The following is a 21036-nucleotide window of genomic DNA, read 5'->3' as shown; positions in this document are numbered from 1 at the left end:
AATAGCAAAAAGGCCTTCGGAAAAAATAAGATAAATAAGATCCATGTCAAAAGGCTTTTTGTGGGTCTTCTAAGAACCAAATCCAGTGAGTCATCTCAGGAAACTTGGCAGACTTGGCTGAAAGAGGCTGCAGAAATAAACAGTGTCACTTGTTTCTGAGTCATGTGCAGTGTTTTTCACTAGAATTTGTTAGACTAACGGGTGAGACCACAGAACTGAGAATGTTTCAGATGGCTCAAAAGACTGATGATGTCCAAAATTCAAAACAGGTTCCTAAACCATTAATAAGTCGTATCTTGTCACAGTCGAATATCAGATTCCGAAGGAGAAAGCGGTAAGCTAATGCAATCACTCATGGGTAGTGAGGGATGAAGAACAAAAAGGTTCTAGTTTCAAGTTCTGGTAATCACATGACAACTTAGTGATCTCCTCTGCAGGTATCCTGAACATTGAGACGACAGGACGATAAGGCTGAGAAGACTTTACCTTCCTGCATGGAAATAAAACCGAAACATAATCACCTTTCAGAATTTCTATTAAAAGGTTGAATGAAAGTCGGTGGTAATTATTTAAGCCTCTCTGGTACACGATTCCTCGTCTAGACAATTACCTTCTCAAACGGGCCTTCAAGCAGAAAGAAAATGTGTAGAGTACGACACTTTCATTTGGGTTACAGGAGGAGTGAAAAATGCCAACTATTGCATCACTTAAGTATTTTATTCTTGTGCGAGGCCAGAAATGTGAACGTACTGAAGTCAGATCAACCTCAAAACAGCCAAATGAGGTGAGACATGGTAAATCCCAAGTCAGTGAAACCAGAAGAAACCATCTTCCTGGACTCGCAGGCGTCAAATGTGATCAAAAACTCCAGATCAGGGCCTGTATTTGTTAGGCGGTTGAGGACTGTGCCAGATGGACAAATATGAATTTGGTAATTTGCTCACGCCCGGAGGGGTTCTTGTTACGGGTTTACAAATGGTGGTGCTCTTTGGTGCCGGCCATCGCTGCAGATTGGGTTGTAAGGTGATATAATGCATCCTGCCACAGTGAGGTGGATGTTGACTGCGCTGCACTTGCATACCCTTGTATTTAATAATCTGGAGTCTACGTGGGCAAGAGGACTCTGCTCCTTGTCTTATTGGCTCTAATTCTCTATCTACAACATGTCCTCCTTTAGGCCTGTATGGAACAGTCTCTTGGAACGGTCTCGGCTCTGCTTTTGACTTCTGCAGCCCCAGATCCTTTATAAATGTACGCCCTGCGCTGGTCCTGACTGGATCTTTGACAGTTGGAGACATTTCTCTCTGCTTGACGTGATAAGGACAATCACTAAGACGGCAAGTAATGTCGCACTTCTTGGTCGATTTCTGTCCCTGCACCTGGCTTGGAACTTGTTGAGGGGACTTTTGCGGAATAGGCGGGATTACAGGCCATGGAGATAGTAGAGATGTTTTTGTCTCCTCCTTTTGTATTGGCTTACTGAAGGGAAATCTCTCTTCTTTATCAGCTGGATGCACACTCTCTTCTTGGCTGGCAGTCCTAGCTAAAGTCTTGCTGCCTGTTTTCCTTTTCTCCTCAATGGGAGCTGATACAGTGACAGACTCAGAGGATGTACTGGACACGCTGGGTGTTGATGAAGGCAAGTCCTTTGCAGATAGTTTTAGACTCTTTGTCCTTTTGTGCTTTTCTAGAAGGAAGATATTCTCTGCAAAGTTCAACAAATATTATGTAAAGGAAGGGATTCTTTTGGGAAGGTCATTCCTTCTTTATTTTAAAGGTACAATCAAACTTACCCCATTGCTCTTCATACTTAAAAGCAACCTCCTTGGGATCTGTTGATTGTTCATCTCTGGAATGTATCATCTTCTCCAGATGCATAGACAGAAATCTTGGGACATTATCTGGCTGTGCTAGGAGAATTTCTCTGCTCCTACACTCCAGTAAACTTTTAGATCCATATGGTAAAGAAGTAGCAGTACTCATATCATTGGATATAAATGTCCTTTTCTGGAGGCAAGTTGTGGAAACCTAAAACCTCCAAAATGTAGAGAACACACATATTTTATAATCTGGAACACATATTAATTAAAATACATGCAACCATCTGTTAAATCCACATGATGCCAATAATAATTGTATTAATCTCTGCCATGTGGAGTAGATAAACACCTTCTATTTCCACAACTTAGTCCCCCATAATAAAAGTTACTGCCAGGGAGAAGCTTTGTTATGTAACAGTAATCCTTGACCTCTCTTTGTTTGGCCGTGACTAATTCCACCCACTCATTAGAGCATCTGTTTCCAGCTGATCTGCAGATGAGTGAATTAAACTGAGTGTTTTAGGACTTAATATCCCATGGATTTTTGATAGTGTGGCATTGTGGTATTTTTGTTTGAATTTTGATGTCGTTTTTGATTGTGGTTGTGTGTGTAGTGTTCAACTTTGCCTGTGAAAATAGTCATGGCTTCTTCGTTTGTAGTCTGTCTGAATGTACTGTGTAGATTACTAAAGGTGTTTTATCTTATTGGCTTTTCCTTGATCGTGCATTTTTATATTGTGGTTTGAAGACGTGCGTGTGAATGGTGTTACGATTCTCCTTTGCTTTCTGGAAATCATTTTGTACATTAAAAAGAATACTTCAAAATCTATTCAGTTCCCTTAATGATGACCATGTTTGGTTGACAAAATTGAGAATTTATTTGCTCTATTTGCCAAATATTTCATTAGTTTAGTAACATTAGGTAGCTACTGCTTATTGTGTATGCATTGTTTAATGATCGCTTTATCTGTATTTTGCATCGCCCAATTTATCATCTGCACACGTTCTCTAGTGTAAATTATGTTATAGTTCCTGTTTAAAGTCTTACATTTAATGCACAAATCCATCTGTATAATATATCCATAATACCTTAATTAATCATTGTGTATATCTTGCTCACTCACATTTATATATATGGTCTCACCTGTACATAGGTTTTCATCTGTAAATTTTCTATAACCTGCACCACTTATATACCACACTATTCTATCTATCTATCTATCTATCTATCTATCTATCTATCTATCTATCTATCTATCTATCTATCTATCTAGCATCCTTGTATTGCCTTCAGGCGCAGTCGGAATTACTAAACGTTTCTCTCTTAGGTATGTCAAATCAGTTAAAGATTACGGTTGCAAATGCGCCAATGTAGGTAAACAAACTAAATTTTTGGAAAATTTACATCCGTTAACTATGCCAGTACACTGTTTTTATTACTAGGTAATTAGTCGTAAACAGCCTCGGAAAGTAGAGGGTTGAGGCTGTTACGAGGGAACCGAAAAGGCAGCATCAGCTGGGTTGAAAGCAGATGGAGGCAGGGCAGTGGGTTGGTCCGGTCTGCCTTCTCCTGCTGCTTAACAACACAGGCACGATGATAACAAACACGTAGTGTTACGACCGAGGGCTTCTGCAAAAAAAAAAAAAAAAAAAAAACCGCTGGCTAGGAAAGTAGATAACCGGTTCGGGTAAACGGCGAGAGGTTAGTTTGGGCTAACGGCTCAGGAGCGCGTGTTGGCTAAATGAAGTTTGACAGGCTAACGTCGGGTCTTAGCTCTCCGTCAAGAAGCTAACGTTGTCGGCTACAAGTGTGGAAGCTTGTGAGGGCGGCCAGCCTTTGTGAAGTTGTAATGGTATAATGTTGCGGCCAGCTGACTAACGGTGTTAGCATGTTAGCTTACCTTACTACTCCAGTCGGAGATGTCCAATGGTTATTAGCTAGGCAACGGCATAACGGTAACGAGCGCGAGCGTTTTTTTTTTTTTTTTCCTTTTTAACGGCCAGCTCGCTCTCTCCTGTTAGGCTAGTGACCAGACTCAAGCTAATGGCTTTTTAGTCTTTAATTATTTAATTTAAACTAGCAATGCGTACTTTAGCATTTATGAATAACGTTAGCTCGCCGGCTTCGGAGTATATCTGCGCCCCTGCCCAGCTGCGTCACCCGCCGCATTTCGCATAATGAGCGATCATTATGTAAAAGTAAGGGTTCAACTCGAGCAGATGAAATCATTCGGCGAGGATGCGGAGAAGGAGGGTGTGGATGCCGTGGACCAGGCGCCCGCGTCCTCCTCTCCGTCCGCTTCTGCCTCACCAGACCCTCCCAACGTGACCACCGCTACAACCACCACCACCACCACCACCATCCCAGCTGCCGTGGACACCTCCATCACTTGTAAACACAGAGGTAAAAGTCGAAGCAAGCCGGGGAGGGATGACAAGAACTCCGCTGCCAAACACGTCCCCGATCTGCCTGCGGTTTCTGCTCACCCCGAGAAAAACTTGAACAGGTTAGGCACGCTTCACATCAAGGGGACGGGGAAGATACTGCAGGGCAAGTCGGAGAGCAACGGGAACTATGTGACCATCCACCATGCGTCGAAAAACATTCAGGAGACGCGACGTGAGGACGGATTCAAACACGCGAGGAAGAGGAGACCCGTGACCGTGGACACGTCGAAAGCCAAAACCTCGTTGGAGGCTTTGAAGTTAAGCATCAAGCAGTTGAAGTGGAAAGAGGTGGGCTGTTAGTGTGTATTTGATGCTTTTTTAATTGTTTGTTGTGGTTTGCTATGAATGGTGGGTAAGTAATGGTGTGAATGGCAATGCAGGATTTGATCCAAAAAAGACCCAAACTCACTATTTCATTCAGGTGACACCTTCATTTTACTGTTCTCCAGCTTTGATCCAGTATGATACACAGAAATCCAACACCAGGCATCTTCAGTGAAGTCCTCTTTGCTTCAATGTGTTTTAATTACTTACTACTGAAATGTGAAATCAAACTGGGATGAGAATAGCAATGCTACACTCCTCTCCTCCAATTCCACTAATGGTCACATTGCAACACCTGATTACAGCAATGTAATAATTACTTTAAAATGAACGGCTACATGTAATCCTAAAATGATAAGCTCCCGAGGACTAAACTGACTGTGATTGATATTTTCTGGCTTTCTTTTAATTGACAATGTTATCATGTGCATTTTTTCACAGATATCAGGTTGCACAGACCCACTGCAACCCAACCCAGAGTTAACCTTTTTCTGTGTTTAAAAGTTCATAAAATACACTAGAACCATAACTACTGCACCTCACGAACTTTACTTTAATTAGCAGTTATGAGCAGATATAGTTGTAATTATATTTGTACATTTCTTCTCCTCTCCTATTCCACCTCTGAACAAAGTTGCATTCCAGGCCCCGAGTATCTCAAACAAAATGTTCCCATAAGTGTATTTTCAGTAATTGGAGCTGTATTTGTGAGTCTTTTTGACGTCGTGTGTTTGTAAGAAGACAAGATGAAGGAATTATTCATATTAAACGTCCACAATGTCACATTCAAACATTATTAAATGTGGTCATAATGGTAGAAAGTAGACACAATACCAGATGTGAGGGCTGTTAGTACTCATACTTTCAATATTAATCACTTTCTAAATGTGTCAGCTGTTTAAACAAAAATCTGGGATATGATGTTTTATAGACTGAACGGTTAATTGAGAAAAATTATGAAGTTTAGTTATTCAGGCAAATTAATCTCTAATTTAGGGTCTTGTCATAATTTCAGTAGTAGCCTGATATTGTCAGTATTCACATTTTTAAAAGATATCTGTGGATGAAAGTAGTTCTAAGTAAAAGCAACAACTTTAAATCATTTACGAGCAGGCTAATTGGTCCAGTTCTCCTTACCCTAAGCCACGAACAGCTTCTGGTCATTTTGAATGCAATGCCATTATCAGCCATTATCTACGCAGTCTCTATAATGCATGAGAAGTAAAGAATGGCCGTCGGGCGAGGCGGGTGAAGCTGAGGCTTCTCAGCGGTGACCAAGCAGTGACACTCAAACCCTTCCAGATCTGGTATCGGAAATGACAGACACAAGGCCTATACATTACCACGCTCTGTCTGCGTGAGGCTCCCCCAACAAAGTCAAGATCTTGTGTCACTTTAAAGCCACCTGTCAACGCATTTGACGAGGTGGAAACTCCAGTAGCCTCGCTCTATTCGTCAGTTTTATGGAATGAACTCATATAGTGGGAAGCTGGAAAGTTAATGGAGACATTTTAGAGTTGGATGGGTTGAGTGTTTGGCTTTAAAGTGCATTTCACTTCCATCTCGACATCTGCAGTATTCTCTGGCCTCAGAGGCAGCTGTCAACTGACATTTAGCATAAGGCACTCGCTTATACAGAAGGAAATGATTAGTCCTAAGCTCTTGTAATCCAATAGACTTTTAGTCCTCTTTGAGCCAGATAGAAGGGCTTCCCGAGGGTCTGAGGGACAACTTCAGAAAATGAGACTAACATCCGCGATTTTTTTTTATCATTGGTTTGGTATTTTGATATAAATCTTACAGACTAAACTGGCATTTTGCATTAATCTGAAAGGTTTTAAAAAAGCTCAGAGGATTCCTTTTAGCGTGGACAATAATAACCTCAAAGTATCTGTAAATGTCAACGCTAATTACTGGGAGCTTGGAAGATGGGGTGCAGTTTGAAATATCTGTGGTTTCACATTTGTTTGTTCAGAAAAAAGAAATACAAAGGAGTATTTACCATTTAAATTAACTTGATCTCTTTCTTAGATGTGTTGAGCCGCCTATAGGCTGGCATCTGTGTGGATGTATTAATAGGACGACTTGGCTGCTGAGCGGGGTTTCCCTGCTTTACACACACTCATGCTATCTCATTAATGAGATGCAACAGTGTTTATCTTGTAGCTAAGCAGCAGGTTGGATCATATCAGAGTACAGTTCAGGGCACGATGATATGAATTTCCAATAAAATCTGACACGGTGTCATCATGGTGTCAAAAATAGACTTAGTGATACGATTTTACCTGCTCATTGTTGACATTTTTTTACTTTTAGCAATCATGAGCTGTGAGGAAAGGATTGAACCAAAGTATCTGCACCTTAGTGGATGTAGAAATGAATGTCTTCTTGAAATAAAGTAGCAGAATGTCTGTGAAGGTTCTCAGTCATCCAGGTCATGATAATCCAAAAGGTGTTGAATAAAGGCAACTAGACTTGTCGAATTTCTTCATTATTAGGCCTTTATTCAACGCCTTTTGGATTATAGCAGCAGAAAATAGCAAGTTAAGGGCTTTGTTAAATCAGCTTCTTGTCCTGTTAGTTACTATCTTAATTGGCAGACGCATACAGCAGATTACTTTAGGGTATTTTATCTTGGTAAAATACAAAAGTTTTAAAGTTATTTACATCACATCGTGGCTTCTATAAACATACCCTTTTGACTTCACCTTTGCTGCAGTTTGAGAATGGGCAGAGGCCAAAAGCTGTGCCTTGGGCCAGCAGGATTACCTCTGTCCCACTAAATCCTTTTATAGTATCACTTCTCCTCCTCTTTCCCAGCTCATCACAAGTGAACACGCACTGGCTGCCATCTTTAGGCAAGATTATCCCTGCACTCTTGGCATCAACAGAAGGGCAGGCAGCCTGCTAATGTCCTGAGTCATACCAACAGATTAAGTCTTCTTTCTTGTTTACACATGCAAACAAGTATGATTTTCTGAATGAACTGTCTTCCTTCCCTGGGTTTGATGGTCATTTATTCATCCTTCATCTCACCCTTTAATGTTTCATCAGTTTCCTTTGGGAAGGCGAGCGGCTTGTGACATCTACTGGCATGGCGTCTCCTTCCATGACAATGAAAATATTGTCTCAGGGCAGGTCAACAAGTTTCCAGGTATTTCAGAGTTTTTCATTTAGAAAGTCCCCTCACAAGTTTAAAATAGCTTTATCTCAGGTTGTTATTGAAATCAAGTTTGTCGTGGTGAAATAAAGAGTGGGGAAATCCTCCCTTCTCCTTCCTTCAGCTATTATGAGTTCACATATAGGCCGTGATGATGGAATAATAGACCTATTGTATTGTCTCAGTTGTCTCTGTCTCATTCTCTATCTTAAACCCAGAGCGGAATATCGCAGAATAACAATGAAGTAAAACAAAAACATTGGATATAAAAACTAGTATCGACACTAACAATAGTAGTATGCAATCTGTCTTTAGCATTATGGGCTACAGTGTTTAGCCTAACTTGATACTCTGACTTACTCCATGTTCTATATTAACCAAGGAATTATCAGATCATTTTGGCTAAAGGTTCTTTGCTGGGTGGCGTTGAATCGTGGGATAAATCAGGCCAAAACACTATATTATCTCTGAAAGTGTCCTCTACACCTTGCAGGAATGATTGAAATGCTGAGGAAGATCAACATGAGTCGGGCAGTGCGGACTATGCAGGAGCTGTTCCCGGAAGAATACGACTTTTATCCCCGTTCCTGGATCCTACCGGAGGAGTACCAGCAGTTTTCAACACAGGTATAGTTGCAAAGTTGAATAGTAAAAAGCAAAAAGAATGATATTTAGCTCTTTTGTATTTACTTGCTTGATCACTTAGTTTAAAAGACATGGCCACTATATGTTGGAAATGTTTTAGAACTTATTTCATTCACTGTAGGTCACAGATACTTTTCATTTAGGAAATTACATAGCATTTGTATGTTTTGTCCAGCAGAGGGCGCCAGGAAACCACTATTTTCCTTCCTTTAAAAAAATGACAAATATTATGGCCTTGCAATACATCACATATCTTTACATAATGATGAATTGGTAGCATTGCTGAATAAATCTTAAGTTAGAGAAATCAGTTCTAAATCTGCAGATTATTGTTTAAAATTCATATCACCAGCTTTGACGATAGTTTCCTTGATTTTCCAGATTCGCATGGTGAAGGAGAACGATGCCTCAGTGAATCCCACCTTCATCGTCAAGCCAGACGGGGGCTCTCAAGGGGACGGTATCTACCTCATCCGTGACCCTAGTGACCTTAAGCTCATGACGGGTTCACAGGCCAAACAGTCTGTAGTCCAGGAGTACATCCAAAAGCCATTACTCATCGACAAGCTCAAGTTTGATATCCGTCTGTACGTGCTGATAAAGTCTCTGGAGCCACTGGAGATCTACATTGCCAAAGAAGGCCTGACTCGTTTTTGCACGGAGCCCTACCAGGTAGCCATGACGGACGATTCACTTTGAAGTTTTTCCATTTGCTCTGATGCAATGAAATGTGTATTTTTTACTTTTCTGTCATGCAGTCATTCTTATTCTGCTCGTGCAGGAACCGTGCCAGAAGAATCTGAGCCATGTCTTCATGCACCTGACGAACTACTCCCTCAACGTCCACAGCGGCAACTTTGTCCACTCGGACAGCCAGAGCACAGGCAGCAAACGCACTCTCTCCAGCGTACTGTACAGGTTGGCAGCTAAAGGCGTGGACATCAAGAGAGTGTGGTCGGACATCATCGCCCTCGTTATCAAGACTGTCATCGCTGTGGTGCCTGAACTCAGAGTCTACTATCAGGCTGATATTCCGCCTGGCAAACCAGGACCCACGTGCTTCCAGGTGGGTTTACGAAGGCACCGTAAACTAATTGGAATTGCCTTTGTTTTAGCTTTGTCTTTAGATAATGTGGCCTTCACAATGTAATTCATTTCCTGGACTCAGTTGGCTCCATCTTGAACTTTACCTTATTAGTTATTGTTCAAAATTTCAATCCAACTCACTCAAATGTTTAAATCCAATGTAGACACAAATACCTACAATTTACATGTTTGTTATTTATTAACATTATACAATTTATTTGCGTGTGTTTCAGATTTTAGGCTTTGACATCCTGCTGATGAAGAACCTGAAGCCAGTGCTGCTGGAAGTCAACTCTAACCCCAGTATGAGAATAGAACATGAGCAGGAAGTAAGAGTGAACATCAGCATCAGTATCAGTAACAGCGTTACTGTTCTCATTCGGTTTCTCGCACTAAAAAATAAGCTTTTCATTTCAGGTGGCACCAGGGGTTTTTGAATATGTTCCCAGTCCTGTGGATGAGGAAGTCAAAGTGGGTGTGATCAGAGACACTCTGCGCCTTATGGACCCCGGCAACAAGAAACTGACAATGTAAATACTCACACGCACACACACACACACACACACGGAGTAAACACACAGCTTCAAGTTCTCACTCCACACTTTTAAGGACATGATATCTCACTCGGCCCATCCCTCCTCGGAGCCCTGCTCTCCACCACTCAGCAGCTCTCCCTAAGCTTGTTAAATGGAAAAATTAAATTTAGCTGAGCCGCGGTGGAAATTCACACACTCCTGTAGTGTCCGGACAGCTCGCTCTCTCTTTCTGACCGGCTCCGTGTGGTGCCTGACAATAAATCTCGTCCACCATTAGGGTTTGTGTTTTTTCCCCCACTCTCAGTCTGTTTTTCTGTTGTGACAAAAGGATTTACTGTTTGTGTTCTGCCTTCATCTCAATGTCTTGCCTTGTCCCTCCTTCCCTCACCTTTTATTTTGACTTATCCTCAGATTATTCTCCATATCAGATATTTAATCTGCTTTGTTCTGCGAGTGAGAAGGATATCATCTCGCTGTAATACCCACTTCACTATTGTATTCACACCCAGTAACATATTGATATAATCCGTCTGTAATATATTTAATCTTCATTCTTTTTGCTTTGCTATATTTCCATGCTGCTAGAATCAGCAGAAGTACTCTCTAGTTGTCTATGAGGAAACACACCACAGCATTTACATTTTAAATACGCTTCCCTTTGAACTAATTCCTTTATGTGCTCTTTTAGATACCCCTAATCCTTTAATCTAATGCCCCACATAGTTTTTATGTTGGCTAAGTCCTCAGGCCTGGAGTTAGTGATGGTTAATTTAAACCTCTCTATCTGTATCTGTGTAGCTACAGCTATTTTTGTAATGTTATGTGTAGAGGTTGGTTGGAAGCTCCGCCTCTGCCTGATCCACCTTGATTGAACGCACCTGCACTCGTTGCACAGCTGCACCTGATCAGCCTGCCTGAGTTTAAAAAGCAGGCTGGATCCGGCGGCTCACTTGTGTGAGTGATACCGGAGTGTAAACACCTTCAGTTTGCTCTCTTGGTTGTGTGTTGTGTATGCGTGTGTTGGTGTGGCATCTTTATTTTGTGAAAAGGTTTATTTGTGACTCCTTGTTTTTGGTTTTTGGGGCCTTTCTTTATTCATTTATCCCTTTGATAGATCTAGTGGGCGTTTGTGAGTTTGACTCCATCGCCTTTTAGATCCCAAAAGACTCACTTCCTTTATTTCTTGTTAGTTTCCCCATTGCGACCTCAGTTTGTGATTTTGTTTGTGGGGAAACGTAACAATAAGCAGATTTTCACTTTTAAACCACAAATATCTTATATTTTCTGCATGTATCATTGTCATATTCTGTACTTTTAAACCTCTGTTGAAGACCCAGACTGAGGGCAAAACAGAATCTAAACATCCTCGAAGACGTATCACAGCCTAAAAGGGGGAAAAAAAGTAGTCTCTGCGAATAGAGACTAGATCTCATGGCTGAAAGGGAGGATGTGCTAATTATAACTCAGTTTTTAGATTGAATCTGCTCCCCCCAAAAAATTGAATCATCCACCACAGACACAAGTGCAACATATGAACTCATTAATCATCCGTCTCCATGCTGTCTTAGTGGTGTGTTAAGATCTGCCCAAATACACAAGTGTATATGGCTGTTTTATTAAAAATACCAACTAGAATTTTAAATCCGAGTCCTGTGTTCAGAATATTAAGTAAAACAAAAGAATTGTATCAAAAGATACATAAAAGAGCAAGAGGTCTCTGATATATCGTCATAGAAAGACATTTCTGTTTGAGCTTTAGCTTGAGTTTTGCACTATACACTAAAGGGGGAGAAATGAGGTCTTTATCCATTATTATTGGAGTGAAACTATGTCAAAAATTTGTGAAATGTTTCTTGAATGATTCATAAGTGATTAAAAACTCATTGACATTGACACTGGAATGTGATTGCTGATGAAAAGAGGAACTCGTTTCTGGCTGACTAAGGGGTAACCACTTGGCAGTAGAAGTATTTTGCAGTTATTTTTTTTGTTTTGTTTTTGTTTTTTAGCACTTTTGACGTCACAGTATCAAAATCTCCTCAGTGCAGGGGACAAAATTCATGCATTCAGATTCAGCATTTTAATGAGGACGACTGTTTTCTTTTCCTTTTTTACTCTATGCAAACTTTCAAAATATTAACAAGCTGCTATTCTGAGCACAAACAGAATGTTCCCGGCATTGTTATGCGGGGTTAAGTAATCAGTTTACCGCACAGATGGTCTAGCACTACATAAATATACCTGTGCTGTGTTTGCTGACAGCTGGTCTGCAGTAGGATGGATGGAATCCAGTCACTCAGAACGTAAAGTTAAGACTGAATTCACCCATGTATGAGTTTCACTTGTTAGGATGAAGTGAAATAGAGGTGAGAATTGACCAGGCACACAATCAAAGTAATAAAAAAAAAAGTGTTTTTATTAAAAGAAGACAGAGTGAGAGCTTCTTGAAGAGTGATAACAAATGTGAAATGTTGGAACAATAGGGAGAAAAGTGACATTTTTGGAGAGAAGGAACAATAAAAGAACGGTGCATTATGAGTGTGATGGTATCAGTGACGCTCAGACATGTACTGCTCATTAATCCTATGTATGATGTCTCTCAGGGTGATTTATGAGCCATTATGAGGGGGGAGTCTGGGTGAGAACAAAAAGCTGATGTTTTACTCATAGCTAAAATTAGGGGCAAGTGGCCACATTGATCATCTGCATTGAGAGAAACAAGATGGATTGTTTTAAAAGTCTGTGGGAGCCTCGTCTTATTTTTCTGGGCGCGTGGATAAAAACATATGAGAAGTGTTGGGTTTTAAAAGTCTGTCACTACCCATGGGAAAACGTTCTGTGTGCATCTCTTCTAACTAAAGTTTAGACATAATAATGAAATAAAAATTCTGGAATGGAGACAAACCTGCCAACTTTACATACACTTGGATTTCTTTTCACTTTTCACAGTGTGGTGCACATTTTAAGATTTATTCACCCAGAGCATCAGCAGCGTTTAATGCCAGTTAACGCCGACAGAACTAGGTCTCGGCCTTTCACGCGTTCGCTCGCTTAACATTTGGCATCAGACCTGTGCGCATCTTTTTAATAACCCGCTAGTCTTCACCTTTTAACCTCCCGCTTCGCCTCCATCGTTTCCTCCTCTCCCTCCGCTAGAATGTTTGTAGACGACCCCTCCCCGTCCGTCTGGCTGTCAGCCGCTGTGGAAGACGTGTCCGTTTTTAGCCGAGCCTGTCCCGTCTAAATAGATGTGGGTGGTGTCCTTCTGGCTGCTGAGGGATGATTGATTCTATTAAACATTCAGCAGCGCTCTCTCAATGCCATTCACACTGCTTACTAATTCATGGAGAAAGAAACCGCCTCGTACAAGTCGGCGCCCCTTGACACGCGTGGGCCCCTGTTGTATCCTCACGCAGACATGTGCGGATGCTGGAAGTTGTGTTTCAAGGCGTTTTTCCCACTTACTCTGGCCGGTGAGACTTGTGCGACGGGAGTTATTTGAGGTCGCTGGACTCCGTGTTCTAATAAGAATGATAAAGGTGTCATTTTTGTGTGGACCTATCAGGTGTAACGGAGCTAAATTGAGAATGAGGGAGATGTCAGTCAAGCTCAGTGTACACACACCCACACACACACACACACAGAGCCCCAAGGGCACGGACACACAAAACTTAAAGCTGACATTAATTTTCTATGAGAAGTGAAGTATCCTCAGGAGAAGCAGGATGGGACGGGAGGCAGTGACATGGAAGGTCGTGAAAAAACGTTCTAACCGGTCACACTGTTAGAAATGAGTCTGGCATTTATTTTCTCAACTAATTGACTATTTGTTTGACATAAAACATGTAAAAGATGTATGCGACAATGTCCGTCACGTTACTTTTTCACATTTCTGTTATTTATATCTTCAAATGGTTATATTTTTATCTGAGAAAGACTTTAAAAAGATTTTATGACTCCATTGATACAAAATGAACCTATCCTAGTAGATGTTAATCCATAATTTATTGTAAATATATATAATCATTGTATCTGCACAGATCAGGATGACATTGTGAGCCAAACAATGTTTTACTTTTCCAATATTTTATGAGGACGGAACTCAGAGCCTAAAAATACACACGGTGCATTTCGGTCAGAAACAAACTCCTACAGGACTCATGACAGCGAATGAGAACATCATCTCTACTTGGTGTGGACAACCTTCAGAGATAGAATTAGAATTCAACCAGACAAAACATCTTTTTTTGTAGCTTTATGAAACATGTTGAACCTTGAAATCCTGCTGTGCCTCCATTACTGCATGGAATTTCTCTTTGTGGCACAGAGCAGTGCTGTGAATCTATGAGCACCACTCTGGGTCAATTAACCAGCGTGAATGGTTTTTAGAGGTTTTTCAGCTCCTTTCAAGACTCTGTTACTAAACCTTTGAAAAGATTAAAAATTCCAAAACTCACAGTTGAAGTTGAACTGGTGTCTTGGTGATTTCATTGTAACACTTAATGCTGTTTTCTCAGGGGGAAGTAAGTGATGCTTCCATCAAACATCCCTTTCTTTCTGGGCTTTTCTAACTTTCTAAAGCTGGTGAAACTTAAAAATTTAAAAGTGATGTTCTAATTTTACATTTCAAACGTGTATTATGTTGTAAACAAGAAAATAATGTGGCCTTCATATTCCATTCTTCTATCTCTTCACCCTGAAGCCAGACTGTAAGTGTAGGTTCAAGTAAAGGTCTGGGTGCAGTTTTCTGTTTTGTAGCTCATCAGACAAAAGCTGTCTACTTGTCTTATTCTGTTCTACAGCTACTAAAGGATATTAATCAACCACTGACAGCACACAATGAAGCAATGTATAGTGTCTACATCTGTTAGTTCATTTACGTATAATGTGTTAAAACGTCTAATATTTTGTTGTGTGTTTATTGCCTGTTATTCCATGACTGAAGTCCACAACCGAGGACGGCTGGGTTTGAACACGGGGAAGAGATTCCCATGGAGGCAGAGTCGCAGGAGAGGTGTCCGGATGAAGTTGGCACTCTGCCCTCACTTTGTCTGAAGCAGGTCTACCCGAAGTACACCAAACAGTTCAACTACCTGCGGCTGGTGGAGCGAATCGCAGCTCTGTTCATACGCTTCCTCGGGGTCAAAGGCAACATGCGCCTCGGCCCCACTGCCTTCCGCACCTTCATCAGGTACAAGCTTTGTGTTTGTTTTAATGAATGGCCTTTAGGTTCTGTTCCTGTTACTAGACACAACATAATCACTTACAGTCACTATCATTTTAATGCCTTCGACTGTCTGCTGTGATAGTTCATCAGGCTCCTTGTAATCAGCAGTGGCTCATTGGATTAAATGACTCAAGATGAACCAGTTCAAATTTTTTCATTGTTACTAAATGGATCAAAATGCATTTTCCCCTTGTAACAGTAAAAACATTTTAATAGCACTATTTAGAATGAGAGAGTCTCGAAAAGAACAACTGGGAAACATTGTCTTCTAGTGTCACTTTTGTGTCATTTAGATGTGTTAAATATAAATTGTACTGACACGAGGTCCATCTGAAAGTACGGATTTGTGTAGGATATAAAGAGCATCAGCTCTCCAGATCACATGACTTGTGTTCTTGTCATAGACATTTTCATTTTATATATTTTGGGGTTTTCATGAATCCCCTTTTTGCAGCTCTTCCATACAGCCAGTCAGATCTTATATCAACTAATGACATTGTTGTTTTTTTCATACACAGAGCGAACAGTGTTGCTCACTTTATCTCTTGTTCCCGACATTGTGATGCTCTGTTTAATGCGACTGGTAAAAAGCAACTGATACGATGCTACAAAGTGACTCTGGACCTGCAACAAATCAGAGTTGAGCCGTTTTTAGGTGTTTTCATTAAGAATCAGAACCATATAGTTGGTCTCGCTTGGGTGTTTCTTAATGTTGTCATTCACGGTATGAACATAACATGACACCCACAGTCTGCCACTCTTAAAAACATGTTTAGAGGGAAATAAATGACTATTAATGACATTCCAGTTGGACTTTAAACATGTGAGATTCCCTGCTTGTGTTCAGGACCTGCAAACTGAGTAACAGCACCTTCACCATGGCGTCGGTCGACATCCTTTACATAGACATCACACGGCGCTGGTCGGGAGCGATGCCCGACTCCAGAGAAGCAGGTGACACCACGGCACAAACACACTGCTCCGCATGCCAAAACAAAACCCTCACAAAGACACGGCGCGTAGAGGACAGAGATCCGGGCGTCCGAGAGACTCTGAGCAAATAATGCGCTCGCAGATAATTGCTTGTCATTCTTTGTCAGATTTCCTCTGGTACTGTGCTGCAGTAATTGAAATGAGCTGAGATCACAATGTGACAGCGGAGAGACCGTCGGACATGAATTATTCAGGCGCTGCACCTTGCGAGGGATGTTTGCGAGGCGGAGCGGATGGATGGAAATCACATGGACCGGGATGGAAGGGCCTGTACAGAGGAGATTGTGGGCAGAATTTAGAATGAGCTGATACGCATTCAGAGAGAGTGAAGCCCGGGTTATTTCTGTGTGCGCACACTGGAGGATTTGTTCGAAACCAATAAGAAGCCTGAAACTAAACATTTAGAAGAGGTTTTCTTTTTTTGGGATACGCAACAAAGTTTTCAAGTACAATGAAAGAATATATTGGAACGGTTTCTTGCAACTGACCCCACAGGGGATTAATGCGAGAGTTTCTTTGTGTTTCGATGTTGATAATAGATGGTAGCAGCAAACACTGAGGGGACCTTAGGAGCATAAATTCAGCTTCGTTCATTCTTTTCCCCTTTGTTCTCTGACCTTGAAGTCGATCTGACCTCGGTCCCTGAGACGAGATCCTAAAAAGCTTCAGTTAAATTAATATTATGATCACATCAGCTGCTCGCTGGCCGTTAAAAGCAGAGGACAGTTGGATGGTTTGATGAGCTGAGAGGAGAGTTCAGTTTAAAACATGTGTCACATCACTAATATCTTAACCCTTCTACTGTCTGGTGTTTTAATGGATGAATGTATATGATCCATTACAGGACGTGTAATGTTCTGTTAGTGCAGTGTCCCTAATAAACTGACATCTCAGTGCAGGTATACGCAATTATTCCCCATTCAGCGACACCAGCTCCCTGCTTTAAACGGAGACTTCAGTTGTAATTCTGCTAATATCAAAAGTTTTTCTTTTGGATGTGACAGAAATAAGGTTCAGAGATCAGCTGGAAGCAAATAAATTGGGTGCTATAAATAATCTGCCTTCAGTGTGCACAAAAAAAAACAACAGATTTTTAGTTGGCTCAGAATAACAAACAAAAATCTGTATTAAAGAAGATAATATTTGATTAGTGAGCTTTAGAGGTGATGGGCCCATATGAGGCATTTATGGCTTGAAATGTTCACGAGTTGTGATGTGTTTGTTGGCATTTTCACAAATGGCAGAAGTGAGTGGTGAGTTGATGTATTAGGTTTCTTTGTAGTTTAATAAAATTATGAGCAAAGTGGCCTTTACTGTCCTCCACTAAGGTACCTGGTATTTAGCTCGCTAACTGTTAGCCTCGGTGGCTTCTAGATGCTAACAGCTGCCTAGCTGCAGTTTTATCACAACTTATGGTCAGTGTTACTTTTGGATGCCAATGCTAAGCTAACAATGCTAAGGCTAAATCTGTAGTTTTTCTCGTCAGATTTGAGCGTGAGTTTATCTCCTCTTCCAGTCCTCTGCAGGTCATCGACTAGACTGTTAGAGTGTTTGTTTGTTTGCTCCCTGACCTTCTCAAGTCCCCTTGTTCTTTGCAGGAATGGGACTTCAAGCGTTCGTGGAGGCCTTTTTCTACCTGGCGGCCCGCAAGTTCAAATACGTGTCGCTGAAGGAGCAGGTGGCGTCCCTGCTGGAGCTGTGCGAGGCTCAGCTCGGGCCTCAGTCGGCCGCGGAGGAGCGGCGCTCTTTGAGCTGCAGCAGGGCGCTGCCGCGAGCCGTCAAGTCTCAGACTCTGTGCCTCACCAACCCCCAGCTCAGCTCTCCGGCTCCCCTGCGAAGGGCGTCCAGCCAGGACTACCGGCTGCATCAAAGACTCAAGCCTCGCACGCTCAGAGCCAACGTGGAGAACTGATGAGAGGGAGCTAGTCGTCCAAGCCCCAGAGCGCCGCCTTCAGCCTTCTCCACGGGAGCAGGGAAATCAGACGTCCGTCCTGCCTCCGCGGCTCCTGAGAAGGACTAGCTCGACCCCTGCTGGCCGACTGGCAGGAGGACTCCTCTCAGCCTGATTACTTTTTATCAGAGGAGGAAGACGTCTGCAGGGGCTTCAAACGGAAAACAGAACGAGATATTAGGAGGCGGCTGCATTTATCCTGCCCTCCCGCAGAGATCATGCACGGACCGCGTGGTCCAGTCAGGAGGAGGATACGGCTGCTTTTTAATGTACTCGCCGATTCTCAAGGGCAGCTACTTGCTTCCCTTCACCTTTTGTCTGACAACACAAATCAAACTTTCTTTTCAGGGATAACATTAGACGTCACACGCATCACTCAGTGGGTATAAGGGAGGAGCCTCAGTGTGTCGTTACATTCTTCAATTTGCACAGAAACTCTACATTTGCACAGAAGTGGATGACGGCGGCTGAGCATTTCCGTGCGCGTGTTGTGAGTGTGTGTGTATGTTGAGTTGTGTATTTATTTGCGTGTAGCTCAGCGGTGGAAGCCAATCGACGGCTCATGCGGCTCGGCTCCGTGTCCGCGAGCCCATTAGCGACGAGTTAAGTGAATAAGTACTCGAAGGGAAAAGGCCACGTCGCCACTTATCCTCTTCCAGTCAGGCAGCCTCACACCTCCAGCAAACCAACTCGTTTTAGGGATGATTACATCGTAGACACACAACTGCCAGGAGGAACAAATTATTTCAGAGGCGACTGCACGGCACAACATGTCACACTTTAGACGGACGCTTCGTTTCTTAAAGATTTCCCATGTCCACTGGACACGACCGACAACCACTCACTCACTGGATTTTTGACTTTAACACTAAGATTATTAAACGAATATGGGCAGCTGTGAAGTAAACGTGTGTTGTTTATACTGTAGGAAAGAGGATGATGAGGTGAAGTAGATGTGTGGGTTCTTAACATTGACCGATAACAGGAATGAAATGTGAAAACAATCTAAGAAATTAAAAATGATTTTGCTCTTTGAACCAAAGACGTGTGTCGACGTGTTCCTTTCTGTTCCTGATCACATCCTCAGACTATGAACGGCTCAGGAATGAAACTTTGAACTCGTCCTGCTCAAACACTCGTACCTGGAGTTATTCCGTACGACCCGTCTGCGCCTCAGAGCCTCGTCTCCCGCTGAGCCCATTAAAGGGCAGCGTTTGTCACAGCGGCGTCGGCACCGTTTACATCTCCGTCTTCAGCGATAGACTCTGAGTCTGAACTGGCTCATGTCTACAAGCTTCAAGGCCTTTGATGTGTTTGGCAGCGCCGCCACCTCCAGTCATCGCGGTGCTTGTGTTACCGTTTAGCGCTGGTTGCGTCTCTCACCAGTCACTATTATATGTAATTGCACTTTGACTTGTCTCTGACCCCCCAGTGGGCGGAGTCTGTTATTGACACTTACTGGTAAGAAATGCTTGATCATGTATCTTGTTGTATTACACATTTTTATGGCCGCACGTGTGTTATCGCTAACGGATTCAGTGTTTTATACTCAGGAAGAGAGCAGTAGACCCTCTGCTTAGGACCTGAACCCTAAAGTGTTTCTGGTATTTTAGCCCAGGACACTGAGTAAAAAGAAATCAACAGCTCCTTTAGACTTGGCCCAAACAGCTGCTTCATGAAACTTGGATTTATTGCAGGGCTGTCGTCTCACGTGCATTTAAACACATTAACCGATTGTTACCATACTTCTAAAAGTGTTTCAGCTGCGCGTCTGCTCGACTACGGGGCAGCGATGGCTCATTCATCACAAACAGATCATTTGTTATTGGAGTGAAAAGCGAAACATTATCCCCCTGCAATGCAGCGATGAATCACCCGGAGAAAACGAAGCTCCTCATCAAAATCTGAGCGCGCCGCTCGTCAGGCTCCATCTCTCATTTTTCATTCCGGGGCTGAAGTAAGTTTTTTTTTTTTTTTTTTTGGCAGCTTTTGAGAGGAATTTATTCCTATAACAACCTCCAGGTACGCGTTAAATAGCTGCCACGTTAAAGAGCTGGCGTTTGGCAGGAAGCCGTCTTTGGCGTCTTCCTCCAGCCGTCCCAGCCTTTGAGTGCTTCTGAATCCCGGGTGTCTCCTCCCAGAGAGAAGAGAGGAGACGGAGACAGAAAGACGGTACGACTCGTAGCTCGTGTTTGATGAGCCTGACGCCCTGAATGTGTGTCTTTGCCGCAGGGAGCCTGTTCCACTTGGCCGGAGAAATAAGTGAGCCTCACAGGGAGCAATTAACAACACGGGGCTTTTTTCCTTTAAAACACACACACACGGTGGAGATCTGCTGCTAATGAGGTCGACGTTTCCCGTTTCTAACGCGTAATATTAATAATAATAATAACAATAACACTCTCCCTAAGTGCATGTTACAGCTACACTTCAATTGCAAGTTTTTTTTTTTCTTTTTTGGGGCTTCACAGCTCCTTCTACAAATCCCCTGTTTTTGTTCTGAGGCCTTTTCATGGCTTTTACCTACCAACTGTAGGGAATAACAATCAGGCAGTATGTAGGTCAGGCTCCGTGAGAGACGCAGCTCAAACCACTATTTCACACCCCTCCATCATCATCATCATCATCATCATCACACCCTCCTCTCTGCCTTTTGGTCTGAGCATATGTTCTCTCTAGCTGCTTGTCATCCATCGCGGCCTGCTTGAGTATTTAATGAACATGTGAGTCATCTTCTCATGCCCCGGCTTTGAGCTTCATTTACATTTCGGAATAACAAGTGCGGGGAAGTAGGCGACACGACAGAGACACGAGGAGGGGACGAGGCTTTAAAATAGCTAAATAAA

At 42.4% G+C, this 21036-nt stretch overlaps 2 protein-coding genes across 3 annotated transcripts; one reads left to right on the top strand and one right to left on the bottom strand.

The window, feature by feature from the left end:
- Positions 1-39: 39 nt before the first annotated feature.
- On the bottom strand, positions 40-3771 carry LOC124996462. Of its 2 annotated transcripts, none has more exons than XM_047569495.1 (3): positions 3722-3771; positions 1794-2035; positions 40-1705 (listed from the first exon to the last, which is right to left on the bottom strand). In XM_047569495.1, exons 2-3 carry the CDS (start codon positions 1981-1983, stop codon positions 873-875), a joined length of 1023 nt encoding a protein of 340 aa, XP_047425451.1. In that variant the 5' UTR covers positions 1984-2035; positions 3722-3771; the 3' UTR covers positions 40-872. The 2 variants fall into 2 exon arrangements, with proteins under 2 accessions (XP_047425451.1, XP_047425452.1); XM_047569496.1 differs by having other exon boundaries at positions 1794-2028; positions 3722-3766.
- Positions 3772-3998: 227 nt separating this feature from the next.
- Positions 3999-19232, top strand: ttll11 (tubulin tyrosine ligase-like family, member 11). Its single transcript, XM_047569489.1, has 10 exons — positions 3999-4556; positions 7647-7746; positions 8246-8379; positions 8779-9069; positions 9179-9463; positions 9717-9812; positions 9901-10013; positions 14965-15210; positions 16094-16200; positions 17838-19232. The coding sequence occupies exons 1-10, from the start codon at positions 3999-4001 to the stop codon at positions 18149-18151; spliced, it is 2244 nt and encodes a 747-aa protein (XP_047425445.1). The 3' UTR covers positions 18152-19232.
- Positions 19233-21036: the final 1804 nt, after the last annotated feature.

The sequence above is a fragment of the Mugil cephalus genome, chromosome 19 (genome assembly GCF_022458985.1).
Source record: "Mugil cephalus isolate CIBA_MC_2020 chromosome 19, CIBA_Mcephalus_1.1, whole genome shotgun sequence".
NCBI classification, from domain to species: domain Eukaryota; kingdom Metazoa; phylum Chordata; class Actinopteri; order Mugiliformes; family Mugilidae; genus Mugil; species Mugil cephalus.
This window is presented reverse-complemented; position numbering and strand designations above follow the sequence as displayed.